The sequence below is a fragment of the Physella acuta genome, unplaced genomic scaffold (genome assembly GCF_028476545.2).
Source record: "Physella acuta isolate Inbredline_101_S28 unplaced genomic scaffold, ASM2847654v3 ptg001565l, whole genome shotgun sequence".
NCBI lineage: Eukaryota > Metazoa > Mollusca > Gastropoda > Physidae > Physella > Physella acuta.
The window spans coordinates 27,185-51,790 of NW_026733079.1; the positions used below are offsets into that span (position 1 = coordinate 27,185).

General features: G+C 40.8%; 1 protein-coding gene across 1 annotated transcript in view; it reads left to right on the forward strand.

The window, feature by feature from the left end:
• Positions 1-14,332: 14,332 nt before the first annotated feature.
• LOC131928907 (zinc finger protein basonuclin-2) overlaps positions 14,333-24,606 on the forward strand; it is a 43,695-nt gene continuing 33,421 nt past the window's right edge. The window contains exons 1-2 of the mRNA XM_059285075.1: positions 14,333-14,414; positions 24,482-24,584. Coding sequence (XP_059141058.1) covers positions 14,400-14,414; positions 24,482-24,584 — 118 coding nt within the window. The 5' untranslated portion in view covers positions 14,333-14,399. The remainder of the gene's footprint in view (positions 14,415-24,481; positions 24,585-24,606) is intronic.

The window sequence follows — 24,606 nt, forward strand, 5'->3', positions numbered from 1 at the left end:
TTAAGTAGCTCAAAAATACATATTAACAACTGGTTTTTTTATAAGTGTATTATCTACATCTATTTAACGGTCTAATTAAATATCTAAACAGTGTATATTAGCAACTATGTTTTTACTATTGTATCATCAATATAAAGATCTAATTAAATAGCATAACAGTGTATGTTAGCAACTGTAATTTTTTATGGTATTATCTCTATACAGTACATTACCGAATATTAAAACGATACTGCAAAAGTTAATGGATACATCGAAAATTGTAGTCGTAGGAAATGATGCTGGTATTTTCATAAACAGAATCCAATTATATGTTAGCTGTCTGAATAATAGCATTAATAATTAATAATTAATGCTATAAAAATAATTTAGACTTTTATATATAAGCCAAATTCAATGCCTTTTCGTTTCAATTTTGTGTAATACCGTGTTTACACGTGCGACATGTATACTACAAATGTCTAGACAAAAAAACACGTAACAAGTTAATGTTATATTGGAACATTTTCCCTACGGAACGTGTATACTTACTTGTTGCGAGGTTGTTTTTTTCCAGACATGTATAGTGTACATGTCCTAAATGTAAACGCGTTGTAATGTCTAAAACAGGGGTCTCCAAACTTTTCAGTCCGAGGGCCGCATTGACTATCAAATTTCTGTTCGGGGGCCAGTTTCTTCCAGGCATGTCTTTGATTTTTCTGGGCAAAGTTCCTCAGCCATCACCAACAAACGATTTTTCCTTGGACAAAAAGATCTCCGCGGGCCGGATGAGAGGACTTCGCGGGCCGCATACGGCCCGCGGGCCGTAGTTTGGAGACCCCTGGTCTAAAAGAACAAATAGTTTTTGCTTTTTAATAAATAGCGAAGCAGACAATGGTTACTCTAGAATTATATGACGATACAGTTATATTTAAATTTCTTATTTGTGAATTACTTTGATAAAATTAAATTTTTAATTCGTAAAACATGCCACTTTGATAGATTGACAGTCACTTTGATTGACTAAGATGTCACTTTGATTGACATGTCACTTCGATTGACTAAGATGTCACTTTGACTGACATGTCACTTTCAATAAACGACATGTCACTTTGGTTTAACTGAAGGCTCACGTAAACCTACATCAACAACCCGGGTTAGCACATCACCTGTCGTTTAACCCGGAGTCACCTAGGCAACCAAAACTGACACCCTAACCCCCCCAAGACACGCAGACGCAAGGCCCGTCAGATGTTGCATCAACTGGTAGGGATGGCGCTTCAGGTGTCAGACGTCTACAACAGCTCTCCACTCGTCACCCAACGTCCGGCACACGTGACCGGCATCCGGCACGGGGGGAGCGAACCGGGACAACAGACCGGTTTTTTGGTACACAAGGAGAGACCATCCTAACTAAGCGATTGGTCAATAAGAAAATGTAACGGGTCATCTTATCACCTCAAGCCTCGAAGTGGACGAGGTACTTGACTCGCGCGGTCAATGGACCGTGGCCGTAGGCTCAAATCTGATTGGTCGCCGCGGATCTGCGTGAAGATAAGGCGCTAAAACAAAGCCAAGTCGGGATTGATGTGAAAAGGGGGGGAGGGGTAAATCGGTGGGTCGCGTAATGAGAAGGTGTGGTCAGTCTTGTAGCCGCGACCACCCAGTGACGTGAAAAACCTGGCTATTTATATCCGGTCGCCTGCGATTGGGAGGCGACCGTGCGTTGACGTCACGGGGACTGGTGCCTGTATAAATCTCTGTGACTGTTCCACGAGCATTGACATTGCTCTGTTGGATTCGAACCCGGACTGTCACATGTCGAATGTTATCATCTGATCCAGAGTTATTCGAGGAGAGTTTATACACCTATTCCTTGATTAGTGTTGAGACATCTATTCCATTCATTAGTGTGTTCAGACATCTACAATACTCCTCATTAGTGTGGAGACACCTACATCATTCATTAGTGTGTTGAGGTACCTGTAACATTCATTTGGGACGTGATACACCTGGAATATTTTTCAGTATTTGATATATCTCTGTCATCTTTATTAAATCAAGTTGACGATTTCGATAAAGAAAATTTGATGTACAGCAAAAGATGATCATCAATGCTAACACAATGAATGAGGTAGGCTTCATTTTTGTATAGGCTAGCAGAAATCTATTTATTACACAAGGGCATTAGACCTACTTGCTTTTGCGAAATATTTATCTTTGTGAATTCTAAAAAAAAGTTGTCCTACTTAAAGCTGAAAACAATTTCTGATAGTAAAATATGAGCAAACTAGCTAAAGACAAGCAAGCAGTGTTGATTCTGTTTAGTTAAAGACAGAATTTGTGTTACATGTGGTCAGTGCAGGCTTATGTTGTTTTAATTTAACCTATGTTGGTTTGAAAATTAGTTAATAGTAGAACTTATTGATAACGGTAAGGTTATAGATACTTTAAAGTTTTTTTTATTATCTACGATACTTATTAACTAAATAGTACAACATCTTCAGAATGCATAGGCCTACGTTAAGTTTCAAGTAAATTCGGCGAAACGGTAAGAATACATAGGCCTTCTACATGATTACAGTAGCTAATCAGATCTAGTCTAGATCTAGAGAGTTTTTAAATATCTCACTTGATTTGGTTATTGCTACATGCAGTCAGGTTTATGCTAGGCTGGTAGTTTATGTTTTGACAATTTATGTGCTAAACATGGTTTTGACAATTTATGTGCTAAACATGGTTTTGACAATTTATGTGCTAAACATGGTTTTTACAATTTATGTGCTAAACATGGTTTTTAACAAATTATGTGCTAAACATGTTTTTTTTTCTGGTAGTTTATGTGCTAAACATGGTTTCAAAACCTGGTTTTTGTTTAATTTTTAAAATAAAATTGTAAAACAACATCAAGAGCTTAGGTATATTTAGTTATTCGGTCATATTTAACCATGTCGATTTCATTGGACTTTTCCTTTTATTGAAATGCCTGATCCATAACAGTGGTTTTTTAACTTTGTTACCGAACCCCCACCAGCTTCATATGCGCATTCACCGAACCCTTCCTAACAGGAAAATAAAATATAATTATTGAGTCAGGCGTGTCTTGACCTCTACCGAACCACTGTATTTGTATTAAAATTTTGTATATCGATATTTACGTGAACGGGGGGGGGGTACGAATAGGGGTTGAAGGAAACCCTGCATTTTTTAAATTTTTTTTTAAAACATTACTTATCATATCATCGAATTTGCTTACAATAAATTAATCTGTCCTGCAGCCTAAGGCTGACCCCCCCCCTCTCCCTATACGTTCACCCCACCCCCCCCCCTACCCCATCCCATCTACCACACGTAACAGTCTAGCAAAAAGACGTCAAAAAACGGACCAGGGGAGATAAGCGAATCTAGCATAGCAAGCTGTCATCGTAAGAGTGTGATCAGGTTAGGTAACTCTCGCGACACGGGCAGACAACTCGCATGTTAGTTGCGCCACAGCAAGTCTAGCGCTTCATAAATTCACGGTTGGTTTTTTTTTACGGCAATCAGACAATTTATAATGTAAAGCAACTATCGGTAAGAGCTGCTTTTTTAAAAACTGTTTTTTTTCTCAATCACAGTTCATCTGTAATTTCTTTTATAATAGAAGTAGGTCTTAAACACCTTAATTTTTATAACTTGCATATTAAACAAAAAGGATCACCCCATCCTAAATATCACACTTCAGCTTTATCAGGTGAACATTAAAGATTACACACAACTAACGTTGTAAACTACATGTCTGAGGCAAAAAAAAAAAAAAAAATTACGCGGCTTGTGTTTTGAAAAGAATTGTCAAAATATTACCTACATCTGACCCACTATGATCAGGTATTTAAAAGAGGAATAAGACAAAGAAGGAAAGACCATTTGTCATAACCCCTCCCCTCACGTGTGGCCATGTGTCTCACGCCGTCCACCATATTACCCCCCCCCCCCCCCCCACATCAATCTATCCTGCACCGTATCTAGAAGTCCCGCAACAACCCCCCCCCACCTATGTGGCCATGTGTTTAAACTGTCTCACACGGTCCCCACACAATCCGTCCTTCATCTATCCCTCACACATCGTCGCAATCTGGAAGTCCCACAAACACCCCCCCCCCCGCCCATCCCCCCCCACCCCCATGACGTCCAGTAACAAACCGCCCACGGACGGTCGTTGCGTTGATTAATTAAAGCATTCCTCGGTCGTCTCCAAGACCTAATTGCTCAACCAGCGCCACATGTGCCGACCACCGGACCGCGAGTGGGTCAGCCCCACAAAGACGTTGCTTATTTGACAGTGAGGGAGAGAGAGTGTGAAGTACTCACGACAACAACGCCAACCGCATTTCATCCCCCGCTTCAAACAACCCCCCCCCCCCCTCTAGACTCATTTCTTCTAGACGTTAGAGAGTTTCATCGTGACCTTGACATTAGATTTTTAAAACTAGGCGACCTTGGCATTGCTCATCAAACTAACAAGACGACCACCGGTTGGATGTTGTAGTTAATTAAAGCTAATTAACTCCGGTATGAGTGCCAGGAAAGAAGGTCATGTTTACCTTTGACCCCAGCTTCAAGTTCTTTGTCGTAGGACCGGTCTGACATGTGTTTTTTAGAGCATACAGCGATGTCATACTATAGCCACATACAGCTACATTCATATAGCAACATATACCTACATCCATACATTCATATATACACATATCCCCACATCCACATATACCTACATCCGAATATACTTCTATCCACATATTCTTACATCCATACATCCACTCATCCATACATCCATATATCCATACATCCATACATCCATATATCCATACATCCATATATCCATATATCCATATATCCATACATCCATACATCCATACATCCATACATCCATACATCCATACATCCATACATCCATACATCCATATATCCAAATATCCATACATCCATATATCCATATATCCATACATCCATATATCCATACATCCATATATCCACATAGCCATACATCCATACATCCACATCATCCACTTCCATACATCCATACATCCATACATCCATACATCCATACATCCATACATCCATACATCCATATATCCATACATCCATATATCCATACATCCATATATCCATACATCCATATATCCACATAGCCATACATCCATACATCCACATCATCCACTTCCATACATCCATAAATCCACATATTCATATATTAATGCATCCACATCCATACATCCATATATCCATACATCCATATATCCATACATCCATATATCCATACATCCATACATCCATACATCCATACATCCACGCATCCAAACATCCACACATCCAAACATCCACACATCCAAACATCCACACATCTATACATCGACACATCCAACCATCCAATCATCCACAATAATATTTCATTCAATTATCGTGTATTCAATCATATCTTTACATACTTAATTCTCCACATACACTACAACTCTACATTATCACTATATCCACAACATCAAACCCCGCTACATCATCAATATATCTACACTCACATCCCAATCCCTATACCCCACAACAACGAGAATCTTCATTACATAGATGGTCCCTATCTCTACTTTCACAACAACCATATACACATTATTCAGTCAAATTCTCCATCACATATATAGCCCCCACCACCTAGAAGACTGTACTGTAAAAAAAAAAAATGTCCAGAATATTATCACAAGGACCCGGGCGCTCCTGTTAAGTCCGCGAGTGTTCGGCTTTAGGAACAATATTTTGTTTTGTTTTCCGCTCAAAGCGGCACGTGAAATGTTAGCACAAGCACGGAGCTTATCTCACGTCATCATACCACCCCCACCCACACCATCCGCAGTCCACCTTAAACTTTTTAGTCTTGTCTCATCTCCCCCTACCCCCCACCTCCAGGTCTGCTGAAATTCTTGATCACGTGACTCCTAGAAAAGATCACGTCCATTTCATGCCATCATTGACGTGTCTTGGTCTCATGATAGGTCAGGCTCCCTCACGATAGGTCAGTCTCCCTCACGATAGGTCAGTCTCCCTGACGATAGGTCAGTCTCCCTCACGATAGGTCAGTCTCCCTCACGATAGGTCAGTCTCCCTCACGATAGGTCAGTCTCCCACACGATAGGTCAGGCTCCCTCACGATAGGTCAGTCTCCCACACGATAGGTCAGGCTCCCTCACGATAGGTCAGTCTCCAGGTCCGTCTCGCCACCCTCCCTGTGCTGCTCACCCTTGAGTCTCTAAAGGTCATCTTGAGGGGTCACTCGGAGCCTGACCTTTTGGAGTCGTCTGTAAAGTCAAAAGGTTCGTGGTCTCCACCAAAACAGTCACACACTCGCCTTCATCCACAATCTATACACATCCACTATATATACACATCCACTATCTATACAAATCCACATTCCATACACATCCACATTCCATACACATCCACATTCTATACACATCCACATTCTATACACATCCACATTCTATACACATCCACATTCTATACACATCCACAATCTATAGACATCCACATTATATACACATCCACATTATATACACATCCGCAATCTAGAGACATCCATATTCTATACACATGCATGCTATACACATCCACATTCTAAAGACATCCACAATGTCCACGAATCCTCAATTGATGCACATCCACAATCTTCCCATAACCACCCATCCACAATATTACCACATCCTGATCTCCACCCATCTACAATCTCCACATCCATCACCCCACACACCTCTCCACACACATCCCCACACATCACCCCTCAAATATCCCCACACATCTCTACACATCCTCCATCACAACACATCCACCATCTCACACACACACCGTTTCCTTTAATTCACCACGCCCACCCCCCACCCCCTCACTAAAACGTAAATCACCCGCCCACCGCGTGTGACGTCTGGTGATAGCAGACGGCAAGGACGGGCGTTGACTAGAGAGACAACTATCAGACGTGGTTGCTCCTGTTTGGCTCTGGCACCGTCTTCTGGTGGGCTATGACGCAATCAGCCCTGCAACAATATCCGTGTTTTCAACTTTATTTTACCCTAAGTACACACACATGTTAGCTTTTATTAGCGGAGATTTGTAAGATACACATACTCATACGCACTCCCACATTCACACACACACACACACACACACACACACACACACACACACACACACACACACACACACACGCACGCACGCACGCACGCACGCACGCACGCACGCACACACACACGCACGCACGCACGCACGCACGCACTCACGCACGCACGCACGCACGCACACACACACACACACACACACACACACACACACACACATTTATAAGTTCTTGAGGCTATGACACAATCAACCCAACAACAAATACCGTGTTTTCAACATTATTTTACCCTAAGTACACCTATAACTAAAGCGTTTATTAGCTCAGATTTGTAAGACACATACACATACGCACCTCCCCCCCCCACACACACACTCACACACTCACGGGGTGGCATACAGTGATGGTGCTTGTCACTGAGGTATTGGGTAGATTGAGTGTGTGTAGGTTTTATTTCTAACCCTATCAATTAATATACAGAAAATAGATCTCCTACTTCATTTCAATGTAATATTACTAACCTTGAAAACTTCAAACAGTTTACGATTCCTATCCACAGTCTAGGTTCGAGATCGCATTACCCTCTTTTATAGGAAAAGTTAAATTATTCGTTTCATTATAAATAACAAGTAACTGGGTCAGAAAAAACAAAACTGTCTGACCATCGGTTCTTCAGGGGAACTGTTCCCTGCCCCCCCCCCCCCTCCCCCCCACTCCCTTGTGTTAAATGTATGCAGTGGTCTACTACTAATAGTTTAATAAAATCTATGTCATGAGTTTGTAATAAAATATGACTGTACAACTATTTTAAATTGTCTTCGTTGTATCACACTGTTTTTAAAAACAAAACACGGTGTTAAATTTTTCTCGAACATTACTCTCTCTAAAGTAGGCTATCGCTTATCAAATGTCATAAATACTATTTCAGCACCAATAATATTAAAAGCTTACTTTATCAAATATTGCCAATACTATATAAGCATATTAAAACTTTAAAGTACCAATTAGCAAATATTATCATAATATTTAACCATCAATATGTTAATTCTTGAAATTTAAAATACCCTTATCAGTAATTTTTATGGATAAATAATATTAAAACTTGAAATTTAAAATACCTCTATCAGTGATATTTAAGTATGAATAATTTTAAAACTTGAAATTTAAGGAAGGTAACCACGTATATCAATAATATTTAACCATCTATAATATTTAAAAGTGCAGTTACATAATATCAATCCAATTTTTCCCCGACAGTAGCTGACTTTTCAATTATGGAAAAGAAAATTAGTATTCATTATCTACATATCTTATTCCTTTACAACCCCCAACCCTTTCTATTCCACCATCACCATCACATACACCACACACCCACATGTTACCTTTCCATCAGTGGAAGTTTGGAGAAGTTGATCAACTATTCCACCATCACCTCTCCCCCCCCCCCCCACCTCACAATTTTACCTTTCCACCAGCCGAAGTCAGTAGAGGTTGACCCAACTATTCCACCATCACCACACCCCACCCCCCTATTTTACCTTTCCACCAGCCCAAGTCAGGAGAAGTTGACCCAACTATTCCACCATCACCACCCCCCCCCCCCCACACCCCACCCCCCAACCCCCTATTTTACCTTTCCACCAGCCCAAGTCATGAGAAGTTGACCCAACTATTCCACCATCACCACACCCCACCCACCCCCACCCCACCCCCCTATTTTACCTTTCCACCAGCTGAAGTCATGAGAAGTTGACCCAACTATTCCACCATCACCCCACCCCACCCCCCCCCCCTCACTATTTTACCTTTCCACCAGCCGAAGTCATGAGAGGTTGACCCAACTATTCCACCATCACCACCCCCCCCCCCCCCACACCCCACCCCCCAACCCCCTATTTTACCTTTCCACCAGCCCAAGTCATGAGAAGTTGACCCAACTATTCCACCATCACCACACCCCACCCACCCCCACCCCACCCCCCTATTTTACCTTTCCACCAGCTGAAGTCATGAGAAGTTGACCCAACTATTCCACCATCACCACCCCCCACCCCCACCCCCCCCCCCCCATTTTACCTTTCCACCAGCCGAAGTCATGAGAAGTTGACCCAACTATTCCACCATCACCACCCCCCCCCCCACCCCCCACCCCACCCCCCCCCCCCCACCCACCCACCCCCTCCCCCCTATTTTACCTTTCCACCAGCCGAAGTCATGAGAAGTTGACCCAACTATTCCACCATCACCACACCCCACCACCCCCACCCCCACACCCCCCCATTTTACCTTTACACCAGCCGAAGTCATGAGAAGTTGACCCAACTATTCCACCATCACCACCCCCCCCCCACCCCCCACCCCACCCCCCCCCCCCCCCACCCACCCACCCCCTCCCCCCTATTTTACCTTTCCACCAGCCGAAGTCATGAGAAGTTGACCCAACTATTCCACCATCACCACCCCCCACCCCCACCCCCACACCCCCCTATTTTACCTTTCCACCAGCCGAAGTCAGGGAGAGGTTGACCCAACTTTGGCACCGCGAGCCAGAGAAAGAAAGACGTCTTCTGGAACCGGTAACCTGAGACACCGGGGGGAGAGAGAAAGAGGGGGGAGGGGGGGGGAAGCAAACAGCGCTTGCCTGTCCTGGCTCCACGGATAGCACCGTGCCCTCGCTATCACTCCCCCGGCCCCCGCATCGCTCCCTCATCCGTCCACGGCGCTGTTTACAAGACGAGTCTGTCTCCTGTTTCTAGGCATAAACTGCCCTGGCCCGGGACGTCCTTTATATGTTCACATTCTACAAGTCGTACCCTCTCTTTCTTTATGATTCCTTTTTTTTTTTTTTTTACAAAACTTGTTGCTAGGCCAGTTCATTAATTCCCCTTGTCCCCTAGGTTAACGTAGAGTTCCTTCCCTTTAATCTGTCATCTCGTCCCATCCCCCTCTCACCCCCCCCCCTCCCATCCCACCCCCCCCCCCCCTGAGTTCTTACCGTGTGCTCACCATCTACTTCTCGTGCACGGTTCCCGGATGAAGCACACATGGACGCTGTATATGACAGTCTCGCAGAAGCGCTAAACACTTGAACCATTTGCTTTTTCTTTTCAAGCGAAGAATGGAGGGGCTAACCCACCATCGTTTCTTACACACCATACCGCCGTTGTTCATAACATCACGACAGATAGAATACATTGACAGCTTAAAACGTATTTTACTCCCAACCTTGCTTTTAAATTCTCATTAATATTACTATTGATAAATTTTTAAATTTATTTTAGGCTTATAATTTTATTAATTTTGCACCCTACGTCAATGTAAAAAATTATAAATTAGCTGGTGGTATTAAATATGTATGTATTTATGTATGGGTACCTTTTGTGGGAAATTAGAAATATTTACAAAGATTACATATGATCTTTTTTTTGTTTAAATGAAGTTTCCTTGAACAGGAAATTTCATGGGGGTGGAGGGGGTGAGGGGTGGGAGGGGTGGGTTTCATCCTACAGTTCACTCTTAAGACTTCACTAATGACGTACATGCAGGCCTATTACCTGCTGTGAAGGTGTTTTAGTACATTATACCCGTCGTTCAGAGCACTGGAATTATCATTGGGATAAGTCAAATCTTGCTGGCTTCCTGAAGACACATTTAATTATTTTTTTTTAAAAGATACAGCTAATTCTTCAACTAACTCTCTATAAATAAAGACGGTGTATTAAAATAATTAGAGCATGTAATTTATGCTAATACACTATGTCATAGTTTACAGTGGTCAAGAAAATTTATAACAAATAATGTTCTCAATTTTTTTTCATTTTTTTTTTTATAAACAACTTGACATCATTAATTTAATCTGTTAGCTATCGTAATTTTTTTTCCATTGTCCAAAAAGCTAAACCTTTTTTACTAAACTTTTTTTTTAAATAAAAGGCTGGTGTTTCAATACCAAATAGCGGAGAAAGCTATGTAGTTTCAGCCTTCCCTGTGAGCCAATGTTTACAAATCTTAGCTTCCATGCTGACGCAAAAAAGCGACACATTATACATAGCAAATAATTTGTCCCTGTTTCTACTAGAACGATAAGAATGGAAATACTCAATTTGATACTTAATCTATAGTGACTATTAGGCTATACTTTTACATTGTACTTATTAGTAAAATATATTATTTATTTAATACCAAGCTATTAAATTGCATGGAAAAATAAAGAAAACAAATTCCTTTCTTTAAATATAACAGTAAAATACAATGGTCGCTTTAGGAAGGTCATGAAACAATTTTAGTCACCGCGAATTTTATAATTAAAATTTGAAAGGGAGCACTGTGTTGAAATACATAAGTTTATTAAAAAATAGGTTGTTAAAATGAATAGCAAATGCTAATTTTAAAATAATTAGATGTTTAAAAATGTAAATACAAGATTAGATACAAACAGTACAAAACATGTCATTACTATTTTTAACCCTCAACAAGAAACACGACCAATCTTTTCGTCTCAATAGCTTTATGTCAAAATAAGTAAAACCTTTCTATTATAAAATCACCCCAAAAACAGCGGCAGACTAATGAATCTCTTTTAAAAAGACCAAAGTCTTTTTTTACTTTAATTAATAGAAAAACGCCTTTTGTCGAAATTGTAATTTTTGTTTAAATTTATATTTATATAATTCTTTTTTTTTTAAATTGTACTTGGAACCAGCCGATGGGTTGGGTCACGTGACAGTATGAAGTCATTACGTCATGTCATTATTTATTTTTATTTAGTGGAAGCGGTGCGTTAAATCCCCCTTGCAATATTCTCATAACTTGACTGTTCCATAATATTTAATCATGCAATTAATTAGTTTTATACATGTAGTCAAGGAGTTAATTAATTTTTATATATGTGCCCAACCAGTTAATTATTATTATTTTTTTTTTTATAAATTGTCAACCAATAATTATTTTTTTCTGTTCGTTAAAGCTCAAGCAAATTTTTATAATGCCAAACCTTTATTTATCTTTTTCAAGGTATTTATCAATGCCATGATCAGTATTTTATATTTAATCAACTCATTGTTTCATATTTAATTGATTTATTTGTTTTCATTAAAATAGAAAATTGGAAGATAAATTTTTATTTATCTAAATAAATCCATCCACCACCGTCCACCCACACCCTACAAATCCCCCCCCCCTCCCGGAGATCAGGTTATGATTGTCAATCCAACCCATGGATGAGCTCAACAAAAAGATGGCGTAACTGTCGTCCCCCCCGTCCCCCCCACCCCCACTCCTCCCCTTCCCCAGTGAACGAGACAAATTGTCTCCCTGTCACAAGTGTATGATTACCTCCCCTTGTTTCTATTTTTTCCCCCACAACGACCCAATTGTCCGTCTCTTTGGATGTTCATTTGTTTAGTTCACCCGAGATAAGTTAATTTCCATGTGACAACCTCCCCCACCCACCCACCCCCTTACCCCCACCCTTACCTTAAAACCATCGTTGGAATGATTGTAGAGTGGCCTCAGCTATTGGTCAAGAGCGCCCCCTTTTTTCTCTGTATAGCGTGTAATTATTGTAGGACTCCTAACATTTGTCGGCATCACAGGGACGGAGGGAGTGGGGTGGGGGGGGGGACGGGGGTGTGGGTGGGGGAGTAGCAATGCACGACGCCAATATCGATCGGTTATTATCGCTTGACGGGACCAATTCGATTTGGATGTTTGGCCAGTGTTTAGGGGATCTGCGACATTGGTCCGCGGGGGATATTTCCCATCCCCCCCCCCAACCCCCCTCCCCTCCCTACCCCGACCCCATTCTCCCTCCCGCGCTTCCGTCGCCCGGTCGTCAACTGTTGCTGTCGCCGCATCCGTTGATGCCGCCGCTGGCGTCGCTGTTTCAGGTATTGATCCTAAAGCCGATCGCACCCCGCCAACATTTCGTAGGGGAGCAACGCGTCCCCAATCTCAAATATCTTTTTTTTTTCTTCATTTCTTTCCTTAAGCGTACCAGGATATATATAAATTCTGTTGGTGCTGTCTTTGACTGGTGCTGTCTTTGACATTTTTTTTCCTTTTCCTCAAAACCAGAACGGACATAGGAGTAGAATCGACGTAGTCATATGGAAGAGATAGGAATGTGAATTTAGTGAGCAATTCGTTTCGGTGTTTCGGTGTTATGTTCAAGATCTCGGGATAATTCAGTTGTCGCACGCGGCCTTTATGTAGAGGTACAGTTTCAGTGGTCAGTGACTGGTCAGTCGATCACGTGATGTAAGATTAAGAAAATTGGACCGCTGTCTCCTTGGTGACATAACGTATGAGCAGTTCTGGAGATAACATGGTTGGTACATACATTATATGTACATTATCTGTACATTTTTTTTTAAAGTGGCAGTGTACTAAGTGATTACAGACAAGTATTATTATGTAGTCTACACATTTTAACTATACGGTTGTGTGTCTATTTGTAGAGATCTATCTAGAACTGGGTCCGCATATATGCGAGAAATTATATCTATATATAATTATAATAATATATGTTTTATATGTATACATGTAGGCCAATGTGTATTTGTAAGTACGCACTACCAATCATAATATACATTCTACACATATATATATATATATATATATATATATATATATATATATATATATATATATATATATATATATATATATATATATATATATATATGCACGGCACCAATGTATTTGTGTCAACCCTCGAGTGAGCGAGTCAGCTCAATACGTAACGGCGCAACATGTTTCTGTAAGAACGCACACATTGGAACCACGAGTGAGTCAACGCAGAAAGGTAGGCAGTCGTGTAGAGGACGACCAACATATTTCTACAGGTCTACAGGATGGTCTGTTAGCCTCCCCCTCCCCCCTGGCATTACCCGCGCACGTGTATGTACGTGTGTGTGTGTGTGTGTATGTGTAGCCCCGGCGGTACATATTCAGTTAATGCCAGATAGATTTGACTCGGGTCTATCCCCCATCACCAGACCCGGTGCCAGCAGGGGTGACACTACCAGCACCCCGTCCCTCGCGCTCTCTTCCTCTCCTCCCCACGTCCCACCTCTTAACATACCCCCCCCCCCCCTCACTCCCGAAAAAAATCTTCGCGTCCCTCTTCCACTCTAGACACCTACGTCTTGCTCTGAACGTGCGCCGTGGACGCGCACACCAGTTCTAAATTTGGCATTTGTGTGCTTTTCAGCCGTCCCAGAGACACCCTAGCCCCACGGTGCCGTGTGATCCTGCGACGGAGAAAACACATGCCAGACAGACTTCGACCATGAAACCTCTCGAGGTAAGCCACGATCCATCATTACTTCGTTAGTAATCTTATTATATAAATAATAGAAATATTGACATTTAGTGTGACGGTGTATTTAAAAAATAAATTATTAAAACTAGCACACGGGACCCGAGATTTCGCCACACCAACCGTCATGTCGAGCCGTGCTGTGACTTCCAGGTGAAGTCTGGCACCGAAGTGAAAAAGGGAGGGGGGATAAATCTTCTCCTTCCCTATGTAGAATAACCGAATGTAGATTATATACGAATATAAGCACTAATATCTTTACTAAACGATACAAAATATAGTTCAATGTGACAAAATAATACCCCCTTTCTTTGATAAAAAAAAACACAGTCGTACCCTGTAACACACGGGCGCGGGTGTTCAAAAGTTTTTCTCTCCCCCCAAAACTTTCTGTTGACACTAAGGAACGAGACGTCGAGGGGTGGGCATCAAGTGCCAGGGCTCGCCTGCAGGCCGCGGGAAGTCTATTTTTAGCACACCGCCTTCTGTTCAGTAGCCGTTGAACGCGCGCGCACACACCGGGGTGAGCAGTGAAGCGAGAGCTGAGGGGAAGATAAAGGGAGCTAAACGCCGGGTTGTGGTCATAAATTGGAGAGGGAAAGGGGGATAATCAACAAGGGCCTTAAACATTTAGCCGGGGAAAAAAGACAGGATTGTTTTCGTTAGTGTTTTAGTTAATCAATACATTAAGAGCGTATAGTCAATGAAATTATAAATAATTACGATTTTACAATTACTGTAAAATATTTAAATAAAAAAACTTTGAGTGAGTTTTATTGAGCTGATCGGTATATTTTTTCATAAAATATTATTGTTCTTGCGACTCAGATCTCGAATTAGAATATTGTATTTAAAAATTATAAAAAAAAATTAAAAATCTTAACGCATATTTTAAATTTTAGAATTTTAGAATTTCGACTTAGTTTAAAATATCTAAACCTCGATGGGGACCATGATACATGTACACCCCATGTCATATCGACCCCCTATCTCGCAATGTCCCATCATGTTGCAAGGATCCCTTATGTAACATGGACCCCTAATTTCACAAGGACCCCTAATTTCACAAGGACCCCTAATGTCACAAGGACCCCCTATTTCACGATGTCCCAATATGTCGCAGAGACCCCTTATGCCACAAGGACCCTCTATTTCACTATGTCCCATTATGTCACAAGGACCCCTAATGTCACAAGGATCCCTAATGTCACAAGGACCCCTAATGTCACAAGGACCCCTAATGTCACAAGGACCCCTAATGTCACAAGGACCCCTTATTTCACGCTGCCCCATCATGTCGTAAAGACCCCTAATGCCACGAGGGACCTCTAATGTCGCGCGGACCCTTGACTCTGCCAGAAACTTCTGGAACTCCTAGAGACGAAGTGACCGATTAGCCGATTGAAACGTCCCCATTCTTGTGTGGACAGGGCCCGGGCCGTGGTTTAAAATGATTGGCGGGGTCACTCATGGGGAGTAGTATTCAATCAGTCACGTTTGTCGTACCCCCCCCCCCCCCGACACCCCCCCCCCCCCCCCGCTCTCCCCATCCCCTGGTTCAGGGTGTCTTGACAATAGACTTTCTAACGAGGCACCGGTATTAAGCTGGCATGGTCAGCTAGCTAGTTTGTCTTGTAAACTAAGTGTGGGGGGGGGGGGGAGGGAAGGGGATGGAGCAGTGAGTGACGGGCAACTGGACTTAGATGTTCTTCACATAATAGTCGACATAACGACAACTGAATCAATATTTCAGAGAGTTTAGTTTTTTATGATGTTTATCGATTTTAATTAATTATCGAATTACTTTTAATCGACCATAAATTACAAATTAACATTTATAAGATTAAGTGATAACTCAGTTTACCTTATTCTAGACCTAGTATATGTTAGTTATATAACTTGTATGTCGCGTGAGGTGGGTCCTCTATACATCACGTTCAACAAAGGTGGGGGTTCTTATGAAGAAGGATGTTGAAAGTGTCGCTAATTTGTGTAAGTAAAGTAACAGAATTAATGAAAGTATGATCATTATAGGATATGCGTGTATGAGCAAGGGTAGGGGAGGGCTGTTCATCTTTACGGTGGAGGGGATGGGACGTGGTTTTCCTGATTTGTATTAACAGGCTAAAAGTCGGTAAAAATGTACTTCCTTCTTCACCAATCGGCTAAAATCCCCGCCTTATTTTCCTTATCGAGGAAAAGTTAGAGTTTTAACAGTTCTAGCACGCCAAAGGATACCTTTATTTTGAAATGAGGATTTTATTTTAGCACTGGCGACAAATTATCAACAGTACTTCAGTTTTAATAAAATTAGTTTGAACTACTGAACTAACAGTAGCGATGAGTGAAATTTTGTAATAAAAAGTAAAATAAGTTATCTATGATAATTTTTTATATTGTCGAAAAGCACATACAAAACATATATTTTTTTTTTCATTTTCCAAAGTTAGAACCTCTAAGAAAAATTAAAAAGTAAATACCCCCCCCCCCCCCCCCAAGAACCACGTAAAACGGAAACCGTTTTATTTCTCAAGGCTCGACTGACAGAGCTCGTTTAGTCAATCTGTCCGAAGTCGTCTTCCATGTAGGTCCAATATTCCCCGGTCACGTGTCACATCAGTACCCCATGCAACAATCAATGGCCGCTGGTCACGTGATTGTAGCCTGGGAGATGGGGCGTCGACGGGGGGGGGGCAGCTTTATTTTGTCGTTCTCATGACATCATGGTGTTGTAGTTGGGGACAGCATGACTCCGAGAATATCACTTCTTCCTTCTCCCTAGAATGTTCTATTTTTTCCTTCACCCAGGTCTGTAGTGTGAATCAGTCATAGCTTTCATTGATATAAATCAGGGGTCTCCAAACTTTTCAGTCCGAGGGCCGCATTAACTATCAAATTTCAGTTCGGGGGCCAGTTTCTTCCAGGCATGTCTTTGATTTTTCTGGGCAAAGTTCCTCAGCCATCACCAACAAACGTTTTTCCGTGGACAAAAAGATCCCCGCGGGCCGGATGAGAGGACCTTGCGGGCCGCATCCGGCCCGCGGGCCGTAGTTTGGAGACCCCTGATATAAATAAACGTACATATAGGCCTATGTATGCATATATTATGGGACGTCGTGGTCTAGCGCTGGACTGCTAACCCGAAACCTGGTTTAAGTTAGTCCAACGTCCCTAAGTCCACCCAGCACTGATAGGTACCTAACTCACGTTAGGTAAAATAAAATTGGCTGGGCATAGTGCTGACCACATTATCCTTTCATATGCCGAGGTCAAGATTGAAATGAACTCTACTCCATCTGCACTAGGCCTAAAGAGGAATATATATATATATATATATATATATATATATATATATATATATATATATATATATATATATATATATATATATATATATATGTAAGTAAGTTAGTGGATATTGTCTTTCTGTCTTTTTTTTGGGCTAAAGAATCCGTAGATTTTAACATGCAGGTCTACTTATAAAAATAAATTAAACTAGAGCATTAATTATAAGCTGTCAGCCAGCATTAATGTGTTTAAAAAAATGTAATAAGCCGATACCGTCAAATAAATTTTGAGAACAAAGAAGCCTGCTATTGGCGTGTACCTGTCTATAGAGAAAGGTAAAACTCAGGGAGCATCTTCTGCTGTCCTGGAGGGCGCGTGGGGGTGGGGGAGGGAGGGTCGTAGTTGGCTGGCCAAAACCAGAATGGCCACGAAAAATGGGGAGGGGGAGGTTGTGGCCAGGTTGCGGTTGGGGTGGGAATCAAGGAGGGGGGGGGGGTTGTGGGCAGGTAAAGGGTGGGGTGTGGCTGGGGGAACCTTACCTGCTCGGGTCTGGAATCACAGGTAACATGACACACACAGGTAAACTCTGGACGTATGTCTGGAACTGAGGTGGGGGAAGGGGGAGATAAAGAGAGTAGGGGGGAGCGGGGATGTGATGATTGGAAGATTATCGAAGTACAGCCCACATGAGCGGGATAAAATATTGGGAGCTTTAATCAGGTGTCGCGGCGTGTAGGTAATGTTTGGGGTAGCTTAGCTCAAATACACGTTTGATTTAGCTCACATATTAAGCTCCCGTACTCACCTCTTGTGTGTAGCTTTATTGCACATAGCAAGCTCACACCATTCCACTTCACTCCACCACCACTTCACTCAGCTCCACCATATTTCCACTTTGATCCACAACTTTTCCCCATTGCCCCACAACTACGCCACTTAGATCCACCACTACAATTCCCCTGCCACTCCACTACTCCACCACAACTCCACTTCGACTCCACCACTCCACTACCACCCCTCTATAATTCCCCTACCACTTCACCACAACTCCACTTCGACTCCACCACTCCACTTCACCCCACCATCACCCCATTACCCCTCCACCACCCCTCCACCAATCCACTACCACCCCACTACAATTACCCTACCACTCCACCACCACCCCACTACCACTCCACCACTCCACTTCACCCCACTGCCACCCCACCACCATCCACCTAATCTCCACGAACCCACTGTGTGACTGCACCACTGAATCTATGTTTAAAAAAAAACCTTCTATGTACCACGACACAAATTAGCCGGACGCCCAGGGTGACTTGGTGTGGAGAGATGAACGGATGGATAAGATCCACCGCTCCATTTGGGATGTTGGGGATGTAGGAATTAACGATGGATTTGTTGCAGGGGTCGCGGGAACATTTGTTACCAGATTTTTTCACATTTTTCACAAACTTATCTTAAGATTTGTTGCAAGAATTGTCTCCAGATTTGTATCTTGAATAGTCTAGTTTTTTTTTCTATATTTATCGCTAGATCGGTATTTGAATGGTCTTGTTTTTTTTTTTCTTAGACTTGTTTTTGATTGGTATATGTTTTTTTTTTGTTAGACTTGTTTGTAGCTCGGTATCTGAAATATGGTCTAGTTTCGTTGCTTATTTCCAGATAGGTATCTTAAATGCTATATATCTATACTATACTATTACTGTCAATTTATAAGTCAACGATTTGTTCCAAATTGCTCATTCGACACTGAAGATTTAAAGGCAGAAATTTTTCCCCAAAAAAATCAGCTAAGACATTTTTTTTTACAAGCTTTTATTTAACTCACTTCCTCTGTCTGTCTTGACGGAAACGCAGGAGTGAAAATTCGGACAGTTCTACTAGACCGATACGATTCAAAGTTAGCACGTGGGTCAAGACATGAAGACAATGCAATCTGAAACTAAATTTGACTTAATTGGATGCCTAATTAATTTTTTATTAATTAATTAAAATTTGGACCGAATTAGTAGGCATGTCTAGCCAACCACACCACACGCGTCATCACCTTCAATAGCTGCGCCATCACGTAATGGCTGCGTTCAAAAACCATTGCGCGCCTACTGAACGTGATGTTCAGTAGGCGCGCAATGGTTTTTAGTCATGTAACTCTATTGTAAATAAAACATGTAAAGTACTGAAAAAAAAATTCATAAAAAACGTTTTAATAACAAGCTTTTATGTAATGATGCACTAAAAAGTAGAAAATAAATTATAGACTACTATTTAAATAACTATAAAGAAAAGCGTGGGTGTCTTCCTTAACATTAGTAAAGGTATCCAATAGATACTAAAGTGACCCACGCTTTTCTTTATAGTTATTTAAATAGTAGTCTATAATTTATTTTCTACTTTTTAGTGCATCATTACATAAAAGCTTGTTATTAAAACGTTTTTTATGAATTTTTTTAATCTTCCTTAGACAAATGATTCAAGATTACGCATGCGCGATTTTTTTTAATAGATTTACAAAAAAAAATATTATTTTCTTAAAGATTTAAAAAAGAAAACAAATAATTCAATATTTTCTCCACGTGTTTCGCACCAGTATGCAGGGGGTGAAAGGTAGACCTTGGCACATTGAGGTGACGGGCTGGGGGGAGGCGACTCCGCAGAGAGAAAAAAATAATTCAAATTAAAAGTCTGCAAAGCGTTTCTTATCATTCCGGCGGAGAGATCAAAAGAAAAGTAAAAGATTTTCTGAGTGACACCAGATGGTCTGAGGAGAAGTTTATAGCTTATCATTATTCCTTTCTGCCATCTTCGTATATTTTTTTTTTAAATTCAAACATCTTGATTTTTTAAAAAAAACAACAGTCACAACCTTACGTTTACTGTGATTTTTAAAAAAAGTTTTTTTTTTTTAAAAAAATGATGTGTTTTTAATACTCAACTCTGTATAAATGTATAAAGATTAATTAGCTAGCTTTTTTTTAAAACAAAAGTTTTTAGTTTAAAGAAGTTTAAAACGTGGATTATCACAAAGGGGGGATTAACTGATCAGAACTGACGCAATGTGTATCTTGTGCTTTTTATGCAACATTCAATGTCAATTTTCTTTTTTGTTTAAACTTCAATGTAAGTTTTAAGATTATAAAATCGCTTCAAACTTATTTTCTTAATTTATAAGTTTAAAGACAGAAATTATTTTTTTAGATTTATTTTTAAAACAAATGAATTGATACAACTATTTAGCTAAACAGCACCCCCACTCCCACCCTACCCCCTGTATATTGAGTTCTAACCAGTCGCGAGCCCGTGCTTGATACGTCACTGGTACAACCGGAAGGGGCGGGGCGGCTCGCCGGCACTAAGCTCCGGATCCGGTTCTGGCAACCTCTTTTAAATTATTCATAGCCGTCGTGGATGTGGGGGGGGGGGGGGTGGGGGGAGATAGACGGCATCGACGTTGGGTCGACTCTGGGTACACAGGTAAACCAGATGGGGGTGGGGGAGGGGGGTGGGGGGTCATGTATGAGTGGAGGTAAGGGTTAGGTTTAACATATGGCGCAGGATCGAGAAGTTTAATGACAGGCGTTTTACACGCGTTAAGGTAAGCGTGTTGATGGGGGGGGGGGGTGCGGGGCTTAAAGGGAAGAAATTAGGTTAATTAAATGTTAGGGTCGATAGAGGTATCGGGAAACTTAACTATAAGACTTGTGTTTTTTTGTTTTTTTGTTTGTTTGTTTTTTTTGGGGGGGGGGGGGGGATTTGACTTTTAGGAAAAGAAAATTTGACATAGTTTGTGACTTTTGAGAATATTTTTTTTTAATTTCTGAAAACACATTTGTGGTTTTGTGAACAGACATTGTAGCTTAATAACAAAAACAATTAGTTTAGAACTTTGTATACAATGGTACTACCGCTTTAGGACTTTGGTGGTATATACTTTGTGACGCTAACGATAGTGGTAGGCCTATTCAGTTACTGGCTTAAAATAGAATGCTATTCAGTTGTAGTGGTAGTAGTTTTTACTTAATGACTTTAAAGAGGATTCTATTGACTTTATGAGTGCAAGGATATTGGCAGTGGTATTCAGTTAATGATTAAATACAATGCTATTCATTTTGTGACTTTAAGGAAAGTGGTATTCACTTTGTGACTTTAAAGCTAGTAATATTAACTGATTTTAAACAAAAGGCCATTGACTTAGTGACGTTAAGGATAGTGGTAGTGGTATTCACTTCATGACTTTATTGAATGACATTTACTTTGTGACTTTAAGATTGCGATAGCGTCATTCCCTTAATTTCGAAATAGAATGCTATTCATTTTGTGACTTTAAGGAAAGTGGTGCTCACTGTGTGACTTTAAAGTTATTTATATTCACTGACTTTAAACGGAATGCCAATGACTTTATGACTTTAAGGATAGTGGTATTCACTTAATGACTAAATTGTGACTTTAAAGTTAGTTATATTCACTGACTTTAAACAAAATACAATTGACTTTTTGACGTTAAGAATAAATGGTAGTGGTATTCACTTAACTACTTTATTGAATGCCATTTACTAAGATTGTAGTAGCGGCATTCATTTAAATGACTAAATAGCTTTTTTTTTTTAGACTTTAAGGAAAGTGGTGTTTACTTAATGACTTTAAACTTAGTTATATTCACTGACTTTAAACGAAATGCCATTGACTTTATAACTTTAAGGATAGTGGTATTCACTTAACGACTCTAAAACAGAATGCCTCTGACTAGCGAGGGGTGAGAGGGGAGGGAGGGGGGGCAGGGCCGGCATCGGGCCCGCGTTCTGCAGCGCGTGGACCCATCGATGCAGGCTGAGATGAAAGACGGCAGATCACCGGCTCATAATGAGATGAAATCACGTTACACGTTTTCAACCCATCGCCCCCCTCCTCCTCTCTCCATCTCTCTCTCTCACACCCAGCCCCGCCCCTCTCCTAGAAAAAAATTTACGAAAACTCGCTGAACGTGAGTACATTTTAACCCTCCCCCCATTTTTTAACCCCTCACCTCCCCCCTTTTTTTTTTCAACCGACGAAACAAAATAAAATATAAAAAGAAAGAACACCGGTCTCGCCAACTCAAGGAAAATTTTCGTCTCAATTATCACGACTCTCACTCGATGCTGTCACTAGCACCGTATTATTTTGATGAGCGGCCGTGCGGCTTTGTCTTAAGACAGTTTGGGGGTGCATCTTATTTCACCTGCTGTGGTCACGGTGTGGACGCTGTGCTGTAGCGCCCGCCCAGCGGTTTGATCGTACAACGAGCAGGAAGTTGCGCTGCGGACAGGGAAAAAAAAACATCTGATAATCGGGAATTCGTGGACGCTTTTCTTGGAGGTTTTTCTGTGAACGGATATACTATGTATGCGGAAGCTGTTGTTTTTCTATAACTAGTTAATCGTTTAGTGGTATTTACTTAAACAAGTGAAAAGGAATATTCTTGTTCAAGGCTAACTATTTAAAACAAAAATACTAGATCGAGATCTAGCAGTAAATTCTTAAAGTAGTTTTTTTTTTAATTTTGACAAATTCTTTTTAATTCAAAAAATGGTTTTAAATATATGATAATTAGATGAAGTAACTTTCGAGAATATTTATCAGAAGTGGTACTAAAAATTAAAATACTTACTTTTATTTTAGTGAACAATGAACTAATTAACTGGTTGATTACTTCATTTTGATTAACATTTTCTTGACAATCCTCTCTTAAATACATATGTTGTTCTTTATAGTTCTCAAACATTAGCACTAGTAATGATTTCCTAAACGTTAATATTTTTAAAAACATTATTATAAACCTGACACTAATTGGGATTTTTATTAATAGTAAAAATAAATAATTTTTAAAATGTGCACTTTATTTTACAGCAATAAAATTATTCTAGTTACTAATTAATCTTATGCTTTAAGTTTATATCCAAGAAAACTTTTTAAAATGTGTATACAACGGAATTTTATAAAATGATTAAAAACTGAAAATATTGAATACCAAAATAAACTATAGTGACTATTAACCCTATGCGACGTGTTACCTAACAATAGAGAACTGTTGAAAAAAATCTGGTAACTTTGAAATGGAGCGGAGCATTGACGTATTTGGCGGGAGATTGTCGCATCCTCCCGTAGGTTCTAACTATAGAAATAAACATGTGATTTGTATTATGTGATAAGTACACGAATCCATACTAAATGATGGCTGTGATTGTTAAAAGTGTATGAGTAATTTAAAGAAAACAATGGGAAAAACGGCGGCTGTGATTTCAATATTTCCGGGATCTCTTAGGTTGGGTTGATAAAACGATGATTAAAAACAAAGGCTGTGAATTTAAAGAATAAAAATATTTCGAGATTTCTAAGTTATGGTATTAGATCTGAAACGGCTGTGATTTTTTAATATATAAAAAGACGTTTAGAGATTTCTAAGCTAGAATAGTTTTATCGGAAACAACGGCTGTGATTATTTTAATAAAGAAAGATGTTTTGGGCTCTCTAAGCCAACCATGAGTAGAAACTACATCGGTCTCGGCGGGGCCAACTGTGTCTCTGCGGCCACCGCGGCCACCATGGCCTGGTGCAACACCCGGGGCCACCTGAGCGGCCATAGTGTCCGCCTCAGCATGAACGACCTGTACTCCGGCTTATTCCGACTCCGAGACACGATATCCCGTGAGATGCCGGGCCGGGAGAGACCCCCACGGGACTGCCGGCTGAGTGTGACTAGCAAACCATCTTTGTTACTTCTCCAGGCCATTAGATGTACCCATCCTGCCTGTCCCTGTGAGTGCTTCGCCCCTGGGAAACAGAGCCTGCGCTACTGTGAGACGTGCAGTCACGGCTGGGTCGCCCATGGTGAGTAATTAATTAATTTTTT